General features: G+C 47.0%; 1 protein-coding gene across 1 annotated transcript in view; it reads left to right on the top strand.

The window, feature by feature from the left end:
• Positions 1-17,785, top strand: part of LOC106567246 (NMDA receptor synaptonuclear signaling and neuronal migration factor) — an 80,824-nt gene extending 63,039 nt beyond the window's left edge. Inside the window, exons 13-14 of the mRNA XM_082974418.1 lie at positions 8,446-8,521; positions 12,882-17,785. Coding sequence (XP_082830544.1) covers positions 8,446-8,521; positions 12,882-12,979 — 174 coding nt within the window. The 3' untranslated portion in view covers positions 12,980-17,785. The remainder of the gene's footprint in view (positions 1-8,445; positions 8,522-12,881) is intronic.
• Positions 17,786-21,579: the final 3,794 nt, after the last annotated feature.

Here is a 21,579-nt window from a genome sequence, read left to right as displayed (position 1 = left end):
TACTTCTCTCCCTCCTCTCTCTACTTCTCTCCCTCCTCTCTCTCTACTTCTCTCCCTCCTCTCTCTACTTCTCTCCCTCCTCTCTTCTACTTCTCTCCCTCCTCTCTCTCTACTTCTCTCCCTCCTCTCTCTCTACTTCTCTCCCTCCTCTCTCTCTACTTCTCTCCCTCCTCTCTCTCTACTTCTCTCCCTCCTCTCTCTCTACTTCTCTCCCTCCTCTCTCTCTACTTCTCTCCCTCCTCTCTCTCTACTTCTCTCCCTCCTCTCTCTCTACTTCTCTCCCTCCTCTCTCTCTACTTCTCTCCCTCCTCTCTCTCTACTTCTCTCCCTCCTCTATCTCTACTTCTCTCCCTCCTCTCTCTCTACTTCTCTCCCTCCTCTCTCTCTACTTCTCTCCCTCCTCTCTCTCTACTTCTCTCCCTCCTCTCTCTCTACTTCTCTCCCTCCTCTCTCTCTACTTCTCTCCCTCCTCTCTCTCTACTTCTCTCCCTCCTCTCTCTCTACTTCTCTCCCTCCTCTCTCTCTACTTCTCTCCCTCCTCTCTCTCTACTTCTCTCCCTCCTCTCTCTACTTCTCTCCCTCCTCTCTCTACTTCTCTCCCTCCTCTCTCTCTACTTCTCTCCCTCCTCTCTCTCTACTTCTCTCCCTCCTCTCTCTCTACTTCTCTCCCTCCTCTCTCTCTACTTCTCTCCCTCCTCTCTCTCTACTTCTCTCCCTCCTCTCTCTCTACTTCTCTCCCTCCTCTCTCTCTACTTCTCTCCCTCCTCTCTCTCTACTTCTCTCCCTCCTCTCTCTACTTCTCTCCCTCCTCTATCTCTACTTCTCTCCCTCCTCTCTCTCTACTTCTCTCCCTCCTCTCTCTCTACTTCTCTCCCTCCTCTCTCTACTTCTCTCCCTCCTCTCTCTACTTCTCTCCTCTCTCTCTACTTCTCTCCCTCCTCTCTCTACTTCTCTCCCTCCTCTCTCTACTTCTCTCCCTCCTCTCTCTCTACTTCTCTCCCTCCTCTCTCTCTACTTCTCTCCCTCCTCTTCTCTACTTCTCTCCCTCCTCTCTCTCTACTTCTCTCCCTCCTCTCTCTCTACTTCTCTCCCTCCTCTCTCTCTACTTCTCTCCCTCCTCTCTCTCTACTTCTCTCCCTCCTCTCTCTCTACTTCTCTCCCTCCTCTCTCTACTTCTCTCCCTCCTCTCTCTCTACTTCTCTCCCTCCTCTCTCTCTACTTCTCTCCCTCCTCTCTCTCTACTTCTCTCCCTCCTCTCTCGCTACTTCTCTCCCTCCTCTCTCGCTACTTCTCTCCCTCCTCTCTCTCTACTTCTCTCCCTCCTCTCTCTCTACTTCTCTCCCTCCTCTCTCTACTTCTCTCCCTCCTCTCTCTCTACTTCTCTCCCTCCTCTCTCTACTTCTCTCCCTCCTCTCTCTCACTTCTCTCCCTCCTCTCTCTCTACTTCTCTCCCTCCTCTCTCTCTACTTCTCTCCCTCCTCTCTCTACTTCTCTCCCTCCTCTATCTCTACTTCTCTCCCTCCTCTCTCTCTACTTCTCTCCCTCCTCTCTCTCTACTTCTCTCCCTCCTCTCTCTCTACTTCTCTCCCTCCTCTCTCTCTACTTCTCTCCCTCCTCTCTCTACTTCTCTCCCTCCTCTCTCTCTACTTCTCTCCCTCCTCTCTCTACTTCTCTCCCTCCTCTCTCTCTACTTCTCTCCCTCCTCTCTCTCTACTTCTCTCCCTCCTCTCTCGCTACTTCTCTCCCTCCTCTTCTACTTCTCTCCCTCCTCTCTTCTACTTCTCTCCCTCCTCTCTCTCTACTTCTCTCCCTCCTCTCTCTCTACTTCTCTCCCTCCTCTCTCTCTACTTCTCTCCCTCCTCTCTCTCTACTTCTCTCCCTCCTCTCTCTACTTCTCTCCCTCCTCTCTCTCTACTTCTCTCCCTCCTCTCTCTCTACTTCTCTCCCTCCTCTCTCTACTTCTCTCCTCCTCTCTCTACTTCTCTCCCTCCTCTCTCTACTTCTCTCCTCCTCTCTCTCTACTTCTCTCCCTCCTCTCTCTCTACTTCTCTCCCTCCTCTCTCTCTACTTCTCTCCCTCCTCTCTCTCTACTTCTCTCCCTCCTCTCTCTACTTCTCTCCCTCCTCTCTTCTACTTCTCTCCCTCCTCTCTCTCTACTTCTCTCCCTCCTCTCTCTCTACTTCTCTCCCTCCTCTCTCTCTACTTCTCTCCCTCCTCTCTCTCTACTTCTCTCCCTCCTCTCTCTCTACTTCTCTCCCTCCTCCTCTCTCTACTTCTCTCCCTCCTCTCTCTCTACTTCACTCCCTCCTCTCTCTACTTCTCTCCCTCCTCTCTCTCTACTTCTCTCCCTCCTCTCTCTCTACTTCTCTCCCTCCTCTCTCTCTACTTCTCTCCCTCCTCTCTCTCTACTTCTCTCCCTCCTCTCTCTCTACTTCTCTCCCTCCTCTCTCTCTACTTCTCTCCCTCCTCTCTCTCTACTTCTCTCCCTCCTCTCTCTCTACTTCTCTCCCTCCTCTCTCTCTACTTCTCTCCCTCCTCTCTCTCTACTTCTCTCCCTCCTCTCTCTCTACTTCTCTCCCTCCTCTCTCTCTACTTCTCTCCCTCCTCTCTCTACTTCTCTCCCTCCTCTCTCTCTACTTCTCTCCCTCCTCTCTCTCTACTTCTCTCCCTCCTCCTCTCTCTACTTCTCTCCCTCCTCTCTCTCTACTTCTCTCCCTCCTCTCTCTCTACTTCTCTCCCTCCTCTCTCTCTACTTCTCTCCCTCCTCCTCTCTCTACTTCTCTCCCTCCTCTTCTCTACTTCTCTCCCTCCTCTCTCTCTACTTCTCTCCCTCCTCTCTCTCTACTTCTCTCCCTCCTCTCTCTCTACTTCTCTCCCTCCTCTCTCTCTACTTCTCTCCCTCCTCTCTCTCTACTTCTCTCCCTCCTCTCTCTACTTCTCTCCCTCCTCTCTCTCTACTTCTCTCCCTCCTCTCTCTACTTCTCTCCCTCCTCTCTCTCTACTTCTCTCCCTCCTCTCTCTACTTCTCTCCCTCCTCTCTCTACTTCTCTCCCTCCTCTCTCTCTACTTCTCTCCCTCCTCTCTCTCTACTTCTCTCCCTCCTCTCTCTCTACTTCTCTCCCTCCTCTCTCTCTACTTCTCTCCCTCCTCTCTCTACTACTTCTCTCCCTCCTCTCTCTCTACTTCTCTCCCTCCTCTCTCTCTACTTCTCTCCCTCCTCTCTCTCTACTCTCTCTCCCTCACTCCTCTCTCTACTTCTCTCCCTCCTCTCTCTCTACTTCTCTCCCTCCTCTCTCTCTACTTCTCTCCCTCCTCTCTCTATCTTCTCTCCCTCCTCTCTCTCTACTTCTCTCCCTCCTCTCTCTCTACTTCTCTCCCTCCTCTCTCTCTACTTCTCTCCCTCCTCTCTCTCTACTTCTCTCCCTCCTCTCTCTCTACTTCTCTCCCTCCTCTCTCTCTACTTCTCTCCCTCCTCTCTCTCTACTTCTCTCCCTCCTCTCTCTCTACTTCTCTCCCTCCTCTCTCTCTACTTCTCTCCCTCCTCTCTCTCTACTTCTCTCCCTCCTCTCTCTCTACTTCTCTCCCTCCTCTCTCTCTACTTCTCTCCCTCCTCTCTCTACTTCTCTCCCTCCTCTCTCTCTACTTCTCTCCCTCCTCTCTCTCTACTTCTCTCCCTCCTCTCTCTACTTCTCTCCCTCCTCTCTCTACTTCTCTCCCTCCTCTCTCTCTACTTCTCTCCCTCCTCTCTCTCTACTTCTCTCCCTCCTCTTTCTACTCTCTCTCCCTCCTCTTTCTACTTCTCTCCCTCCTCTCTCTACTTCTCTCCCTCCTCTCTCTACTTCTCTCCCTCCTCTCTCTCTACTTCTCTCCCTCCTCTCTCTCTACTTCTCTCCCTCCTCTCTACTTCTCTCCCTCCTCTCTCTCTACTTCTCTCCCTCCTCTCTCTCTACTTCTCTCCCTCCTCTCTCTACTTCTCTCCCTCCTCTCTCTCTACTTCTCTCCCTCCTCTCTCTCTACTTCTCTCCCTCCTCTCTCTCTACTTCTCTCCCTCCTCTCTCTCTACTTCTCTCCCTCCTCTCTCTACTTCTCTCCCTCCTCTCTCTCTACTTCTCTCCCTCCTCTCTCTCTACTTCTCTCCCTCCTCTCTCTCTACTTCTCTCCTCCTCCTCTCTCTACTTCTCTCCCTCCTCTATCTCTACTTCTCTCCCTCCTCTCTCTCTACTTCTCTCCCTCCTCTCTCTCTACTTCTCTCCCTCCTCTCTCTCTACTTCTCTCCCTCCTCTCTCTCTACTTCTCTCCCTCCTCTCTCTCTACTTCTCTCCCTCCTCTCTCTCTACTTCTCTCCCTCCTCTCTCTACTTCTCTCCCTCCTCTCTCTCTACTTCTCTCCCTCCTCTCTCTCTACTTCTCTCCCTCCTCTCTCTCTACTTCTCTCCCTCCTCTCTCTACTTCTCTCCCTCCTCTCTCTCTACTTCTCTCCCTCCTCTCTCTCTACTTCTCTCCCTCCTCTCTCTCTACTTCTCTCCCTCCTCTCTCTCTACTTCTCTCCCTCCTCTCTCTCTACTTCTCTCCCTCCTCTCTCTCTACTTCTCTCCCTCCTCTATCTCTACTTCTCTCCCTCCTCTCTCTCTACTTCTCTCTCTCTCTCTCTCTACTTCTCTCCCTCCTCTCTCTCTACTTCTCTCCCTCCTCTATCTCTACTTCTCTCCCTCCTCTCTCTCTACTTCTCTCCCTCCTCTATCTCTACTTCTCTCCCTCCTCTCTCTACTTCTCTCCCTCCTCTTTCTACTTCTCTCCCTCCTCTCTCTCTACTTCTCTCCCTCCTCTCTCTCTACTTCTCTCCCTCATCTCTCTCTACTTCTCTCCCTCCTCTCTCTCTACTTCTCTCCCTCCTCTCTCTCTACTTCTCTCCCTCCTCTCTCTCTACTTCTCTCCCTCCTCTCTCTCTACTTCTCTCCCTCCTCTCTCTACTTTTCTCCCTCCTCTATCTCTACTTCTCTCCCTCCTCTCTCTCTACTTCTCTCCCTCCTCTCTCTCTACTTCTCTCCCTCCTCTCTCTCTACTTCTCTCCCTCCTCTCTCTCTACTTCTCTCCCTCCTCTCTCTCTACTTCTCTCCCTCCTCTATCTCTACTTCTCTCCCTCCTCTCTCTCTACTTCTCTCTCTCCTCTCTCTACTTCTCTCCCTCCTCTCTCTCTACTTCTCTCCCTCCTCTATCTCTACTTCTCTCCCTCCTCTCTCTCTACTTCTCTCCCTCCTCTCTCTCTACTTCTCTCCCTCCTCTCTCTCTACTTCTCTCCCTCCTCTCTCTCTACTTCTCTCCCTCCTCTCTCTACTTCTCTCCCTCCTCTCTCTCTACTTCTCTCCCTCCTCCTCTCTCTACTTCTCTCCCTCCTCTCTCTACTTCTCTCCCTCCTCTCTCTCTACTTCTCTCCCTCCTCTCTCTCTACTTCTCTCCCTCCTCTCTTCTACTTCTCTCCCTCCTCTCTCTCTACTTCTCTCCCTCCTCTCTCTACTTCTCTCCCTCCTCTCTCTCTACTTCTCTCCCTCCTCTCTCTCTACTTCTCTTCCTCCTCTCTCTCTACTTCTCTCCCTCCTCTCTCTACTTCTCTCCCTCCTCTCTCTCTACTTCTCTCTCTCCTCTCTCTACTTCTCTCCCTCCTCTCTCTCTACTTCTCTCCCTCCTCTCTCTACTTCTCTCCCTCCTCTATCTCTACTTCTCTCCCTCCTTTCTCTACTTCTCTCCCTCCTCTCTCTCTACTTCTCTCCCTCCTCTATCTCTACTTCTCTCCCTCATCTCTCTCTACTTCTCTCCCTCCTCTCTCTCTACTTCTCTCCCTCCTCTCTCTCTACTTCTCTCCCTCATCTCTCTCTACTTCTCTCCCTCCTCTCTCTCTACTTCTCTCCCTCCTCTCTCTCTACTTCTCTCCCTCCTCTCTCTCTACTTCTCTCCCTCCTCTCTCTCTACTTCTCTCCCTCCTCTCTCTCTACTTCTCTCCCTCCTCTCTCTACTTCTCTCCCTCTTACCCGTAAGAGCCCATTATCTCATCCTGAGTCAAGTTTCTGGATTTAGCAGAGAGGCACAGGGACCAAGTGACTGTGACAGGGGAGAGGCTGCTACACCATTCTCCACTTACAGCCACACACACACACACAGCCACACACACACACACACACACACACACACACACACACACACACACACACACACACCACACACACACACACACACACACACACACACACACACACACACACAAACACACACACACATATATACACACACACACACACACATATACACACACACACACACACACACACATTAACAGAGTGTGTACACACGCATAAACACACTCTGCTAAAGTGCTTGGTGTTGTTAGTTACATAATGTGAAGTGCTCTCTGGCATCTCTGTTGTGAAGCTGTTAAGGGGAGTATACAGTACAGTAAAATGCAGGGGCCAAGATAGCTGTCTGCTTAAGCACTATAAACAACCCTCACAACCCTCTAGTCCCCAGGCTCTGCTGTGCCGTCCTCTTGGCTGTCTCCTCTCTCATTATTTGTCTGACTGTGGATCTAGAGACCACGGAAACAGTCATGTGATGTCACAGCTTATGAAAGTGATCGTGTACATCTTATATATCATGGGGGTAAAGACCGTATGTATATATGTGACCTTGGTTTCTGCATCAGTGTCTGTCTGAAGGTTTGAGCATGAATATGTGTGCATAGGAGGTGTATGTAGCGTGAGTGAGTGAGTGAGTGAGTGAGTGAGTGAGTGAGTGAGTGAGTGAGTGAGTGAGTGAGTGAGTGAGTGAGTGAGTGAGTGAGTGAGTGAGTGAGTGAGTGAGTGAGTGAGTGAGTGTCTGCCTGGCTGCCTGCCTGCATAGCTGAGCGTTTGCTTGTGCATGCGTGTGTGTGAGACAGATGCAGGACAAATGTCCACTCCTCCTCTCCACTCCTCCTCTCCTCCTCTCCTCTCCTTCTCTCTACCTTTCAGAGTTACAGTCAGGTCATGGTTCCTGCTCCACTGAACACCCTCTAAAAAAATCTAAAAGTCTTCTCAGAATGCAGCTAACCAACCGTTTCCTGCTCAGTAGTAGAGTTTTATCACATATTGACATTATCATTATCATTCCATTTGTATTGACCTAGACTCAATACCCCAGCGCATTATCATTCCATTTGTATTGACCTAGACTCAATACCCCAGTGCATTATCATTCCATTTGTATTGACCTTGACTCAATACCCCGAGTGCATTATCATTCTATTTGTATAGGCATTGACTCAATACCCCCAGTGCATTATCATTATATTTGTATAGGCATTGACTCAATACCCCCAGTGCATTATCATTATATTTGTATTGGCCTAGACTCAATACCCCAGCGCATTATCATTCTATTTGTATTGACCTAGACTCAATACCCCAGCGCATTATCATTCCATTTGTATTGGACTTGACTCAATACCCCAGTGCATTATCATTCCATTTGTATTGACCTTGACTCAATACCCCCAGCACATCATCATATCATTTGTATTGGCCTTGACTCAATACCCCCAGCGCATTATCATTCTATTTGTATTGACCTTGACTCAATACCCCCAGCACATTATCGTATCATTTGAATTGGCCTTGACTCAATACCCCCAGCGCATTATCATTCTATTTGTATTGACCTTGACTCAATACCCCCAGCGCATTATCATTCTATTTGTATTGACCTTGACTCAATACCCCCAGCGCATTATCATTCTATTTGTATTGGTGCGGTGTCTTGACTTGAGGACACAGGTTGGCAGATCAGAAGAACAGCTTGGATGGGCTTCCTGCTAGACAGTTGTGCTCCCTGAAGAGAAATCAAGCTTCAATAAAACACTAAAGCAAAGGCTCCTGGAATGAGAGTTGTCAGCCAGTATGTCTAGATCCATTCAATTACAGATGAGCTAATTCTTTGATTCTCCTTGAGGGCAAGTCTCCAGAGATGTGTATGGAGAGGTGTTCCTCAGAGCAGGCAGTGTCATCACAGAGTAGAGAGAAAGGAACACACATAGACTGGCAATCACTGGGTGCCTTTGGAACATTTTCTTCCACACACGCGCGCTTTCTCTCTCTCTCTCTCTCTCTCTCTCTCTCTCTCTCTCTCTCTCTCTCTCTCTCTCTCTCTCTCTCTCTCTCTCTCTCTCTCTCTCTCTCTCTCTCTCTCTCTCTCTCTCTCTCTCTCTCTCTCTCTCTCTCTCTCTATTTCGCCCTCCCTGTCACCCATCTTAGATGAATGCGCAGTTTTCCGCAGCCGTAAAGCTTGGAGCTGGAGGCTCACTGTGGCGGGTGCTAGGTCCAGGCTGGAGGGCCTCGGCAGGACCTAGCAGGAGGAAGAGCCAGGCTCTGAGGCCAGGCTGGAGGATTAATTGGTGTCTGTTCTTATCGTTGGCCAACAGCTGTTCCAGAAGCTAAAGAACCTGATGAGGCCTTACTCCATTGAATTTGAGTCACCACTGGAGTTGTCCGCACAGGGTGAGGACTGTCAGCAACACACACACACACACACACACACACACACACACACACACACACACACACACACACACACACACACACACACACACACACACACACACACACACACACACACACACACACACACACACACACACACACAACCAGCATTAACTTTCAAAGTAAGTATTTATTGATGGACTTGTTCCCTCAATTAAAAGTGTTATTATTTCTCATTCTTTCACTCTCTCTCTGTCCCTCACATTTTTCATTTATCCCTGTTGCCCATTCGTCCTGTTTCTGCTCCTGACTCTGTCTCTGCGACTGTTATCTCCATCTGATACTGCTCTCTGTCTCTGCTCCTGCTCTCTGTCTCTGCTCCTGCTCTCTGTCTCTGCTCCTGCTCTCTGTCTCTGCTACTGGTCTCTGTCTCTGCTACTGCTCTCTGTCTCTGCTCCTACTCTCTCTCTCTGCTACTGCTCTCTGTCTCTGCTCCTGCTCTCTGTCTCTGCTCCTGCTCTCTGTCTCTGCTCCTGCTCTCTGTCTCTGCTACTGCTCTCTGTCTCTGCTCCTGCTCTCTCTCTCTGCTACTGCTCTCTGTCTCTGCTACTGCTCTCTGTCTCTGCTACTGCTCTCTGTCTCTGCTACTGCTCTCTGTCTCTGCTACTGCTCTCTGTCTCTGCTACTGGTCTCTGTCTCTGCTACTGCTCTCTGTCTCTGCTACTGCTCTCTGTCTCTGCTACTGGTCTCTGTCTCTCCTACTGCTCTCTGTCTCTGCTACTGCTCTCTCTCTGCTCCTGCTCTCTGTCTCTGCTACTGCTCTCTTTCTCTATGCTCCTGCTCTCTGTCTCTGCTACTGGTCTCTGTCTCTGCTACTGCTCTCTGTCTCTGCTCCTGCTCTCTCTCTGCTCCTGCTCTCTGTCTCTGCTACTGCTCTCTCTCTCTGCTACTGCTCTCTGTCTCTGCTCCTGCTCTCTGTCTCTGCTACTGCTCTCTCTCTCTCTGCTCCTGCTCTCTGTCTCTGCTACTGGTCTCTGTCTCTGCTCCTGCTCTCTGTCTCTGCTCCTGCTCTCTCTCTCTGCTACTGCTCTCTCTCTGCTCCTGCTCTCTGTCTCTGCTACTGGTCTCTGTCTCTGCTACTGCTCTCTGTCTCTGCTCCTGCTCTCTGTCTCTGCTACTGCTCTCTCTCTCTGCTCCTGCTCTCTGTCTCTGCTACTGCTCTCTGTCTCTGCTACTGCTCTCTCTCTGCTCCTGCTCTCTGTCTCTGCTACTACTCTCTGTCTCTGCTACTGCTCTCTGTCTCTGCTCTTGCTCTCTCTCTCTGCTACTGCTCTCTGTCTCTGCTACTGGTCTCTGTCTCTGCTACTGCTCTCTGTCTCTGCTACTGCTCTCTGTCTCTGCTCCTGCTCTCTGTCTCTGCTCCTGCTCTCTGTCTCTGCTCCTGCTCTCTGTCTCTGCTCCTGCTCTCTGTCTCTGCTACTGCTCTCTCTCTGCTCCTGCTCTCTGTCTCTGCTACTGCTCTCTCTCTCTGCTCCTGCTCTGCCTCTGCTACTGCTCTCTCTCTCTGCTCCTGCTCTCTGTCTCTGCTCCTGCTCTCTGTCTCTGCTACTGCTCTCTCTCTCTGCTACTGCTCTCTGTCTCTGCTACTGCTCTCTGTCTCTGCTACTGGTCTCTGTCTCTGCTACTGGTCTCTGTCTCTGCTACTGGTCTCTGTCTCTGCTACTGCTCTCTCTCTCTTCTCCTGCTCTCTGTCTCTGCTACTGCTCTCTGTCTCTGCTACTGGTCTCTGTCTCTGCTACTGGTCTCTGTCTCTGCTACTGGTCTCTGTCTCTGCTACTGCTCTCTCTCTCTTCTCCTGCTCTCTGTCTCTGCTACTGCTCTCTGTCTCTGCTACTGCTCTCTGTCTCTGCTACTGGTCTCTGTCTCTGCTACTGCTCTCTGTCTCTGCTACTGCTCTCTCTCTCTTCTCCTGCTCTCTGTCTCTGCTACTGGTCTCTGTCTCTGCTACTGCTCTCTGTCTCTGCTACTGGTCTCTGACTCTGCTACTGGTCTCTGTCTCTGCTACTGCTCTCTGTCTCTGCTACTGGTCTCTCTCTCTGCTACTGGTCTCTCTCTCTGCTACTGGTCTCTGTCTCTGCTACTGGTCTCTGTCTCTGCTACTGGTCTCTGTCTCTGCTACTGCTCTCTCTCTCTCCTACTGGTCTCTGTCTGCTCCTGCTCTCTGTCTCTGCTACTGCTCTCTCTCTCTGCTACTGCTCTCTGTCTCTGCTCCTGCTCTCTGTCTCTGCTACTGCTCTCTCTCTCTCTGCTCCTGCTCTCTGTCTCTGCTACTGGTCTCTGTCTCTGCTCCTGCTCTCTGTCTCTGCTCCTGCTCTCTCTCTCTGCTACTGCTCTCTCTCTGCTCCTGCTCTCTGTCTCTGCTACTGGTCTCTGTCTCTGCTACTGCTCTCTGTCTCTGCTCCTGCTCTCTGTCTCTGCTCCTGCTCTCTGTCTCTGCTACTGCTCTCTCTCTGCTCCTGCTCTCTGTCTCTGCTACTACTCTCTGTCTCTGCTACTGCTCTCTGTCTCTGCTCTTGCTCTCTCTCTCTGCTACTGCTCTCTGTCTCTGCTACTGGTCTCTGTCTCTGCTACTGCTCTCTGTCTCTGCTACTGCTCTCTGTCTCTGCTCCTGCTCTCTGTCTCTGCTACTGCTCTCTCTCGCTCTCTCTCTGCTCCTGCTCTCTGTCTCTGCTACTGCTCTCTCTCTCTGCTCCTGCTCTGCCTCTGCTCCTGCTCTCTGTCTCTGCTCCTGCTCTCTGTCTCTGCTACTGCTCTCTCTCTCTGCTACTGCTCTCTGTCTCTGCTACTGCTCTCTGTCTCTGCTACTGGTCTCTGTCTCTGCTACTGGTCTCTGTCTCTGCTACTGCTCTCTCTCTCTTCTCCTGCTCTCTGTCTCTGCTACTGCTCTCTGTCTCTGCTACTGGTCTCTGTCTCTGCTACTGGTCTCTCTCTGCTCCTGCTCTCTGTCTCTGCTACTGGTCTCTGTCTCTGCTACTGCTCTCTGTCTCTGCTACTGCTCTCTCTCTCTTCTCCTGCTCTCTGTCTCTGCTACTGGTCTCTGTCTCTGCTACTGCTCTCTGTCTCTGCTACTGGTCTCTGACTCTGCTACTGGTCTCTGTCTCTGCTACTGCTCTCTGTCTCTGCTACTGGTCTCTCTCTCTGCTACTGGTCTCTCTCTCTGCTACTGGTCTCTGTCTCTGCTACTGGTCTCTGTCTCTGCTACTGGTCTCTGTCTCTGCTACTGCTCTCTCTCTCTCCTACTGGTCTCTGTCTCTGCTACTGGTCTCTGTCTCTGCTACTGCTATCTCTCTATCTCAATTTGCTCTCATTTTGATTTCTTCCTCTGTCACTCCTATGGGTCCATTCATTGTAACTGGACCATCTTGGCTCCCTCCCTCCCTCTTTTACACACACTGGGTGATTATGTGATATTTTGTTGTGAGTTAGATAAGGTCAGGAAGGTTAATGGCAGACAGTGACACCGTGAGAGAGGGTCAAACCAGCCTGCTCCCTGAATAGTGAATGACATCTCCCATAGCGGCAACACACAATGATAGAAAGTTGAACCATCCATTGTAAATGATATTGTTCTTGAGAATAACCAGTCAAATGTTAAAGACATTATTATCATATTCAATAGCTGTGTGTAACACACACAGTATATTAAGGGTGGGTTGCACCAACATGGTTAAATTCATCTTAGATTAGACGTAATCTAAACTTTATAAATCTAGGATTATATTTAATCAGAGATGTGTTGCACCACTTAGATGAATTAATCTGGTTTAATATTAAGGTTAGATCTTTAAACTATGATTAGTGACATGTCATAATGGATTCACCAAAACAATGATGTTCTAATTCCATTACTATAGAAACGGACCTTCACTGGTCATCGCTAGCAAGCAAAGTGAGTTTTCACTTCAGACTAAATTATTGAATTAATTGCGCTTTTTGTCAAATTAGTTAGCTGGCTAGTTTACTTTTACAAACATAATATAAGAAACATAACTGTTAATCACACCAGAAATACAGCAGAAACACTGAGTTGTTAAACCTCCTCCAGTGGCAGTTTGTTAGAATGAACCCCTGGTCAACGGAGTGACAGGATGCAAGTTGATCTGGGTTTAAAGAATAATTACATTTAACTAGGATACATTTGAAACTAAGTTTTGTGCAACCAGTTTAAGAGTTAATCCATGTTAGTGCAACACAACCTAGTATATTAAGGTGGACTTGCTTGAGGGGAACATCTAAACTAGCTCAGTCCTTGTATTTGTAACTAGATAAGTTGCCCTGTAGGGAAACACATCATTGAATGTTTACTTCTTTTATCTAGGAAAAGAGATTATTGAGATGTACTTTGACTTCCGTCTCTTCCGTCTGTGGAAAACCCGCCAGCACTCCAAACTCCTGGACTACGAAGATCTTTTGTGACGGGGCTCCAAGTGAAGTCAACCCTGTAGCATACATACAGTCTATACTGGGGCAGGAGGACCCACTGAACCCTACTGCTCAACACAACTCTAACACCCATCATACATGCTTTCATCCAGGAGAGGACTGGGAGAGGTGGAAGAGGAGAAGAGGGAAAGGAGTGATAGAGAGGAGGAAGAGGAGGAGGATGAAGGGTGACATAGCAGCTTTCACGGCGCTGTGTGCCTAACCCATTATTTATTTCAACCCTCCTCTTCACTTCCTACGCAACCACAAAGGTCAGGGGTTAAAAAGAGAGAAACCACGCCAAAGGAATGCTAGAAGGACAAGGAGACCTGAAGATTGGAGAGAAAGAGTGATAGAGTATAAACGGAGAGACAGAGGGATGAAGGGAGCTTCTGTGCTCTCTCTTTCTCTCCCTCGGGAAAGGTGTCTGACGTGCTCTCTCTTTCTCTCCCTCGTGGAAGGTGTCTGAGGTGCTCTCTCTTTCTCTCCCTCGTGGAAGGTGTCTGAGGTGCTCTCTCTTTCTCTCCCTCGTGGAAGGTGTCTGAGGTGCTCTCTCTTTCTCTCCCTCGTGGAAGGTGTCTGAGGTGCTCTCTCTTTCTCTCCCTCGTGGAAGGTGTCTGAGGTGCTTATAGCAATTTCCTGGTTCTGTAGTTGTTGGTTCTTTCAGAAAATCTGGATTGGAGAAGCATAAATAAATGTATATACATCCGATGAATATAGTCTAGCTCTAGTCATGCAAATACTCTATATATGAAAATATGATATTTTTGATGTGTATCGTTGTGGTGTTTCTTATGGACTGTTTTCAATAACTCAGGTTTAGCCATGAAATAATCTGTTTGTTTGATCCCCTACTCTATTATCATCATTGCCATTGCTTGGGATGAATGTATATCTCAGAGATATTTATCTTCTAACTATTTCAACTTATTCAGCTCCAGATCCAAAAGTGTAGGGATGATGTGACCACAGACACAGCGTGCGTGGGTGGGTGTGTGCGTTTTCCCTCTGTGATATAGCCAAGCTGAACCATTCAATTTCTCACCACAGAGTGAAGTCACTGACACACACTTCCTGCAGCTGACTTGTGATGTCAGGTCTGGTGTCATCGCCAACAGCTCAAGCAAAGCTCCTATTAGTGTTACCCAGTAACAGTAAATGATCAGGGGACGTCTAAAAGGAACAGCTGCTCTGCTTACTGTTGGAAAAGAGAAAGACATAACTCCACACTTGTCAAAGCCAGCCTGCTTACACACACAGCATTATCCCCTGCCAAGGTATTCTCTGTAAGCGCTAAATCAACACAACATAACACAAACACATTTGTCTTCCTTTGTGTGACTGTTCTGTCGGCCTGTGTCATGCTCTTGAAAAATGTACTGTTTCTGAGGGGAGCTAACGGGTGAAGAGTTGAGGGGTAGATATCGATGTCATCCCTCAGATGTAGCAATAGATGTGTTGGTACTTGAACAGTACTTCTACATGGGGACCTTGACCCACCTCCGAACGCTCTAACTGTTGAAGACCCAGACTCTGACGCAGCGCTCTTAAAGCAGTTCTATATGTACTCTTCCGTTCTCTTCTCTAAAGTTCATATAAACCTTCGATGCTACATCTAAAGATGCAAACACCCATACTGTGTATCTCTCTGTCCACCCGTATCTGATCATTTATGTAACATCAATCTCTATGACTGTACTGTTACCCTTTTAAATAGAAAAACAAGTGTGAGGGAAACATAAGAGTGGATTGAAAAGAAATGTATCAAAAATAAATTAGGATTTGTTTTACCTACAGTTGAAGTTGGAAGTTTACATACACCTTAGCCAAATACATTTAAACTCAGTTTTTCACAATTCCTGACATTTAACCCTAGTAAAAATTCCCTGTTTAGGTAAGTTAGGATCACCACTTTATTTTAAGAATGTGAAATGTCAGAATAATAGTAGAAAGAATGCTTTATTTCAGCTTTTATTTCTTTCATCACATTCCCAGTGGGTCAGAAGTTTACATACACTCAATTAGTATTTGGTATCATTGCCTTTAAATTGTTTAACTTGGGTCAAACATTTCGGGTAGCCTTCCACAAGCTTCCCACAATAAGTTGTGTAAATTTTGGCCCATTCCTCCTGACAGAGCTGGCGTAACTGAATAAGGTTTGTAGGCCTCCTTGCTTGCACACGCTTTTTCAGTTCTGCCCACAAATGTTCTATGGGATTGAGGTCAGGGCTTTGTGATGACCACTCCAATACCTTGACTTTGTTGTCCTTAAGCCATTTTGCCACAACTTTGGAAGTGTGCTTGGGGTCGAATCAGGTTTGTAGGCCTCCTTGCTCGCACATGCTTTTTCAGTTCTACCCACAAATGTTCTATGGGATTGAGGTCAGGGCTTTGTGATGACCACTCCAATACCTTGACTTTGTTGTCCTTAAGCCATTTTGCCACAACTTTGGAAGTATGCTTAGGGTCGTTGTGATGGAAGACCCATTTGCGACCAGGCTTTAACTCCTGACTGATGTCATGAGATGTTGCTTCAATATATCCACATAATATTCCTGCCTCATGATACCACCTATTTTGTGAAGTGCACCAGTCCCTCCTGCAGCAAAGCACCCCCACAACATGATGCTGTCACCCCTGTGCTTCACGGTTGGGATGGTGTTCTTCAGCTTGCAACCCCCTTTTTCCTCCAAACATATCAATGGTCATTATGGCCAAATAGTTATATTTTTGTTTCATCAGACCAGACGAAATTTCTCCAAAAAGTACGATCTTTGTCCCCATGTGCAGTTTCAAACCGTAGTCTGGCTTTTTTTATGGCGGTTTTGGAGCAGTGGCTTCTTCCTTGCTGAGCGGCCTTTCAGGTGATGTCGATATAGGACTCGTTTTACTGTGGATATAGATACTTTTGTACCTGTTTCCTCCAGGATCTTCACAAGGTCCTTTGCTGTTGTTCTGGGATTGATTTGCCCTTTTCGCACCAAAGTACATTCATCTCTAGGAGACAGAACGCGTCTCCTTCCTGAGCTGTATGACGGCTGTGTGGTCCCATGGTGTTTATACTTGCGTACCATTGTTTGTACAGATGAACATGGTGCCTTCAGGCATTTGGAAATTGCTCCCAAGGATGAACCAGACTTGTGGAGGTCTACAATTTGTTTTCTGAGGTCTTGGCTGATTTCTTTTGATTTTCCCATGATGTCAAGCAAAGAGGCACTGAGTTTGAAGGTAGGCCTTGAAATACATCCACAGGTACACCTCCAATTGACTCAAATGATGTCAATTAGCCTGTCAGAAGCTTGTAAAGCCATCATATCATTTTCAGGAATTTTCCAAGCTGTTTAAAGACACAGTCAACTTCGTGTATGTAAACTTCTGACCCACTGGAATTGTGATACAGTGAATTATAAGTGAAATAATCTGTCTGTAAACAATTGTTGGAAAAACTACTTGTGTCAGGCACAAAGTAGATGTCCTAACCAACTTGCCAAAACTATAGTTTGTTAACAAGAAATTTGTGGAGTGGTTGAAAAACGAGGTTTAATGACTCCAACCTAAGTGTATGTAAACTTCCGACTTCAACTGTACTTATTTGAGCTATTTGCTTCTTGCCTCTATCCAGGTTACTGTGTATGGTATGGTATATAGCGCACAGAGTGAGAATCCACAGACATTATCTGTGGTTTGTAGCAGCTACATGGTAGAGATGGGAGGAAAGTAAGAAAGTTGAAAATGACCGAAAATTGACTTTCTCACTCTTTTTGATACTCTCTCTTGCTAACAATAGGGCTTTATGTGCAGCGACTCACTGTACTGTACGCTTCAGAGTTCTGAAGCACTGAGGAAAAATAAAAACACAACACTTGTTCATGTCTCATAGGAACTCAGACAGAATGATGATGTTTTTAATGTCTGCCTATAGGCCCTGCTCAAAAGTAGTGCACTATAAAGGGAATAGGGTGCATTTGGGACAAAGCCTAGATCTTCTCTTTAGCCACGTCTTTCCTCCTCTCTTCTGCATCCTCCCATCACTCCTCTCTTGGCTGCCCACTGAGAGATGGCTGGTGGCTGGCTCAGCTAGAAGATGATTGGCTTTGTTAGAGGATGATTGATCGATGACACACTGAAGAGGCATACAGCCCGCCCACTTCGTGGATTGTGGCCGCGTTCCAGGCTGACTACATTGAAGATTCATGTATTTCAGATTTCACAACGCCTGGATAGGTGTTTAACAAATCATCAAACCAAATCATATAATACTGAAATCTGATGCTTGACTGTGCAGTCGATGACCTGGCACACAACCATTGGTTGATGCAATGCTCTGAAGTTCCATTTTTAACCAGTGAATGCCCCATGATTGATATTTAGTGCCATTAAGAAATCCACAGCCTTTTGTATGTCTGTTTTATTCTATAGCAAGTAGTCTACACTGAATTATAATCTATGAATAATTTAAGACATGAGGGGAGTGTGAAAAAATGTGATCATTTATTTTGGAGCACTCTGATTCTCAATGTTTTTAGATCAATATAGATAATAAAATACACACTGTATATCTCTACTGGTGATAATTATCATTTGAAATGACCAACCTCGAAAGCAAATCAGTGTTGTGAGCATTTCATTGTACTTTACCATGATGTTATTGAGAGGGAGAAAATCCATTTTGGATTAAAGTGGGCTGTGTTAAGGGCATCCATTAAATCTACTGAGAGAAACCATGTACACAATTGTCACTGACGCATGCATAATGGTTTTTGAAGCATATTTTACAATAAAATAGTCTGTGGAAATGGAGACCAGAGTTTGCCTTTTTTTTCATTGATGTCTTGTCATTTCATTAAAGCGAGTATTAACTGCGTTGTGCTGGAAGAGCCGTGTTTCAGAGTGCTACAGCTGGGTTCTTTGACCCTGAAAGGCCATGTCCTACTCTGCTATCTGCCTCACACTCTGCTCCTAATGAGTCCATTGGAGAAATGAAGAATTCCAGTGACCCTGTGTCATATACCTAGCAGGGTCAGTGAAAAGGTCAATTTAACATCATTGAGTGATTACTTGGAAAGAAAGTCCGCACTGACTACGCACTATGCAGACTGAGCACTGTATAAAGCAATGGGAGTCTACAGAGATAAGCATTGATTCAGACTGAGGAGTAAAGGGTTTCTTCAACAAAATATCTTTGTAGTTGGATATTCTCTGAGAAAACTGATCGTGCCTTGCAGTATCATTTCATCTGTTGGGCTGATGATGTGTGCTCCTTTATCTAACATTGGTGTTATGTCCTTACACTCTGTTTGTCCCCTTCTGAACTAAAAATAGAACAAGAGGGATGGAGAGACGGCAGACAAAAACAAGCTCTAGCCTGAAACATACTTTAGAGGAGTATATTTCCAGTAGCTTAACAGATAAAGGGATTGATACAGTGTCGGAGTGAGATTTTGGGGGTGGGGTAGATCACCTTTAATATTGCAGATAGATTGTAGCTTCCGTCAATGTAATTGTCTGCATCACTCCCAATGGAATGAGTATTTATCCTGGTTTTTGGCACATTTATCCGTAATCTCCACCCCTCCACCTTGAGTGAGCAATTCTATGTACACCCATCCCTCTCTCTCGCTCTCTCTTTATGCCTGTTGCAGGGTAAATACACAGATTTAAATCTAAAGAATGTTTGCCAAGACTTACCTAGGGAGAGAAGTTGGAATTCTGGAGAACAGCCTACACTCGTTTTAGGTACTAGATAGCATCTTTTTTTTTTCTAAGAGTGTATAGGAGGGGTCAGATAAAGTTTTCTGGGCTTATCTGATAAGGGTATGATAAAAAATGGTCTGCATGGAAGGATTCAGTCAGATGCTATCTGATCCTGAATCTACAGTCCCTTAATTTTACTCAATACTCACTGGTCATCTAAAATCTGGGGTTAGTGTTGTAATCTCAGAAACTGAGAAGTAAAATCTTGCATAATTGCGTTAGATGCTTGATTAAATTCTAGGGGCAGACGTGTTAGAATGAGGAGTAGAAGTAGGGCGGTAGATCCACACCCCTTTATTTGCAAGTATGGGCCAAATGTATGGGCCCCTACACTTCAGAAATTTCCAAACTCTAGCCTCAACTACAATCCTAACCCTAGCTTCATTCCCACATCCTGGTTCAACTCTAACCCTAGCCTCGATCATAACCCTAACCCTAGTTTTATGTCCTCATCCCGTTTCAACCCTGACCGTATAACCTCAACCACAACCCTAATCCTAACTACAGCTCCAACCCTAATTCCCCCACCACCACCCACCTCCGAATTGCCATTTTATCCCCTTGTCACAACAGAATAATAATCACTGGAGAATGTTCAGAAGTAAATCTCAACATAGCTCTCAAAAGTTGAAAAGACATAAAAAGGAGACTCAAGATGCAAGGTCAGAAATTGAGCTCCAGTCCCGTTCTGTCAGAAACTCTCCTGTCCTCCATGTAGGTGTTGGAGAATCAGCAGCTCGTGAAGGTGAGTGGCGTGGCGAAGCGATCAATCTCTCCGTGGTTCAATGGCCCTAGCCAGCGAGCGTCGAGAAGACAGGCGGTGGGCTCTGACAAACCATAATTTTCCTGCCTGTCCTAAGAGTCAGATTCAGAGTGTTTAATAGTCACATGTACAGGGTTGCAGGTGTGAATGCAGGGTACAGTAAAAATATCAGGCTTTGAGCTCTAACATGCAGCACTAAGTGAAATAAAACAATCAAAATGGTCATAAAAAAAACAACAATAGAAATAGCAGTATATACAGTACCAGTCAAAAGTTTGGACACACCTACTCATTCAAGGCTTTTTCTTTATTCTTACTATTTTCTACATTGTAGAATAATAGTGAAGACATCAAAACTATGAAATAATACATATAGTAACCAAAAAAGTCCATAGGGGGAGCCGCAGGGGGAGGGGGAACGACTAGCTGATTAGTGATTAAAGCGAGGAGAACAGGGCATGACTTCTTGGCCTTCCTGCGACACCTGGTGTTGTAGGTGTCCTGTAGGGCAGGCAGTGTGCACCCAATGGTGTGTTCGGCTGCATGTATCACCGTCTGAAGAGTGGCGGTGGAGTTGCCGTACCCGGCTGTGATGCTGCCCAATAGTATGCTCTCAATGGTGCTCGTGTAGAACACTGAGGGCACACGGGGACAGGCCGCATTTCTTCAGCATCCTGAGGTTGAAGAGTCGCCATCATGCCTTCTTCACTACGGTGTCCGTAGTTATTGACCGGCTTGATGAAGATGGGGGCGTGTCCAGCCTGGTTCCTCCTGAAGTCCACAATCAGCTCCTTTGTTTTGCTAACGTTGAGGGAGAGGTTGTTTACCTGGCACCATGTCGTCAGAGTGCCTATCTCCTCTCTGTAGGCTGTCTCGTCATTGTTGGTGATCAGGCCTATTACTGTTGTGTTGTCAGCGAACTTGATGATGGAGTTGGAACTGTGTGAGGTCACACAGTCGTGGGAATACAGAAAATACAGGAGGAGACTGAGGACGCACCCTTGTGGAACCCACATGTTGAGGATCAATGTCAAGGAGATAATGTTGCCTACCTTCACCACCTGGGGGCGGCCCGTCAGGAAGTCTAGGACCCAGTTGCATAGGGAGAAGTTCAGACCCAGGGCCGTGAGCTTTGTAATGAGCTTGTATGGCACTATGGTATTGAAGGCTGAGCTGTAGTCGATGAACAGCACTCTCACATATGCATTCCTTTTGTCCAGGTCGGTAAGGGCAATGTGCAGTGCAATGGTGATTGTGTTGTCCGTGGATCTGTCAGGGCGGTAGGCGAATTGGAAGGTCGAGTGTGTCGGGGGGGAGGAGGTGATATGGTCTTTGACTAGCCTATTGAAGTACTTCATGATGACGGAAGTGAGTGCTCCTGGTCGGTAGTTATTCAGTTCAGTTACTTTCCCTTTCTTGGGCACGGGGATAATAGTGGATATCTTGAAGCAGGTGGGTATAGAGGCCTGGGCTAGGGAGAGACTGAAAATGTCAGAAAACACAACAGTCAGCTGGTCTGCACATCAAATCAAATGTTATTGGTCACATACACGTGATTAGCAGATGTTATTGAGGGTGTAGCGAAATGCTTGTGCTTCTCGCCCCAAAAGTGCAGTAATATCTAACAAGTAATATTACCCAAATTACACAACATATACCCAATACACACATATCTAAGTAGGAATGAATTAACCTATATGGGCTAGGTGGGCTTGCGTCCCACTTACTCAACAGCCAGTGTAAACCCGTGGCGCGTTATTCAAATACCTCAAAAATGCAAAAACGTCCATTTTTCAAACAAATGACTATTTTACACCATTTTAAAGACAAGACTCTCGTTAATCTAACCACACTGTCCGATTTCAAAAAGGCTTTACAACGAAAGCAAAACATTAGATTATGTCAGCAGAGTACCCAGCCAGAAATAATCAGACACCCATTTTTCAAGCTAGCATATAAATGTCACATAAACCCAAACCACAGCTAAATGCAGCACTAACCTTTGATGATCTTCATCAGATGACAACCCTAGGACATTATGTTATACAATACATGCATGTTTTGTTCAATCAAGTTC

The sequence above is a fragment of the Salmo salar genome, chromosome 01 (assembly GCF_965601325.2).
Source record: "Salmo salar chromosome 01, fSalSal1, whole genome shotgun sequence".
Classification (NCBI taxonomy): Eukaryota; Metazoa; Chordata; class Actinopteri; order Salmoniformes; family Salmonidae; genus Salmo; species Salmo salar.
This window is presented reverse-complemented; position numbering and strand designations above follow the sequence as displayed.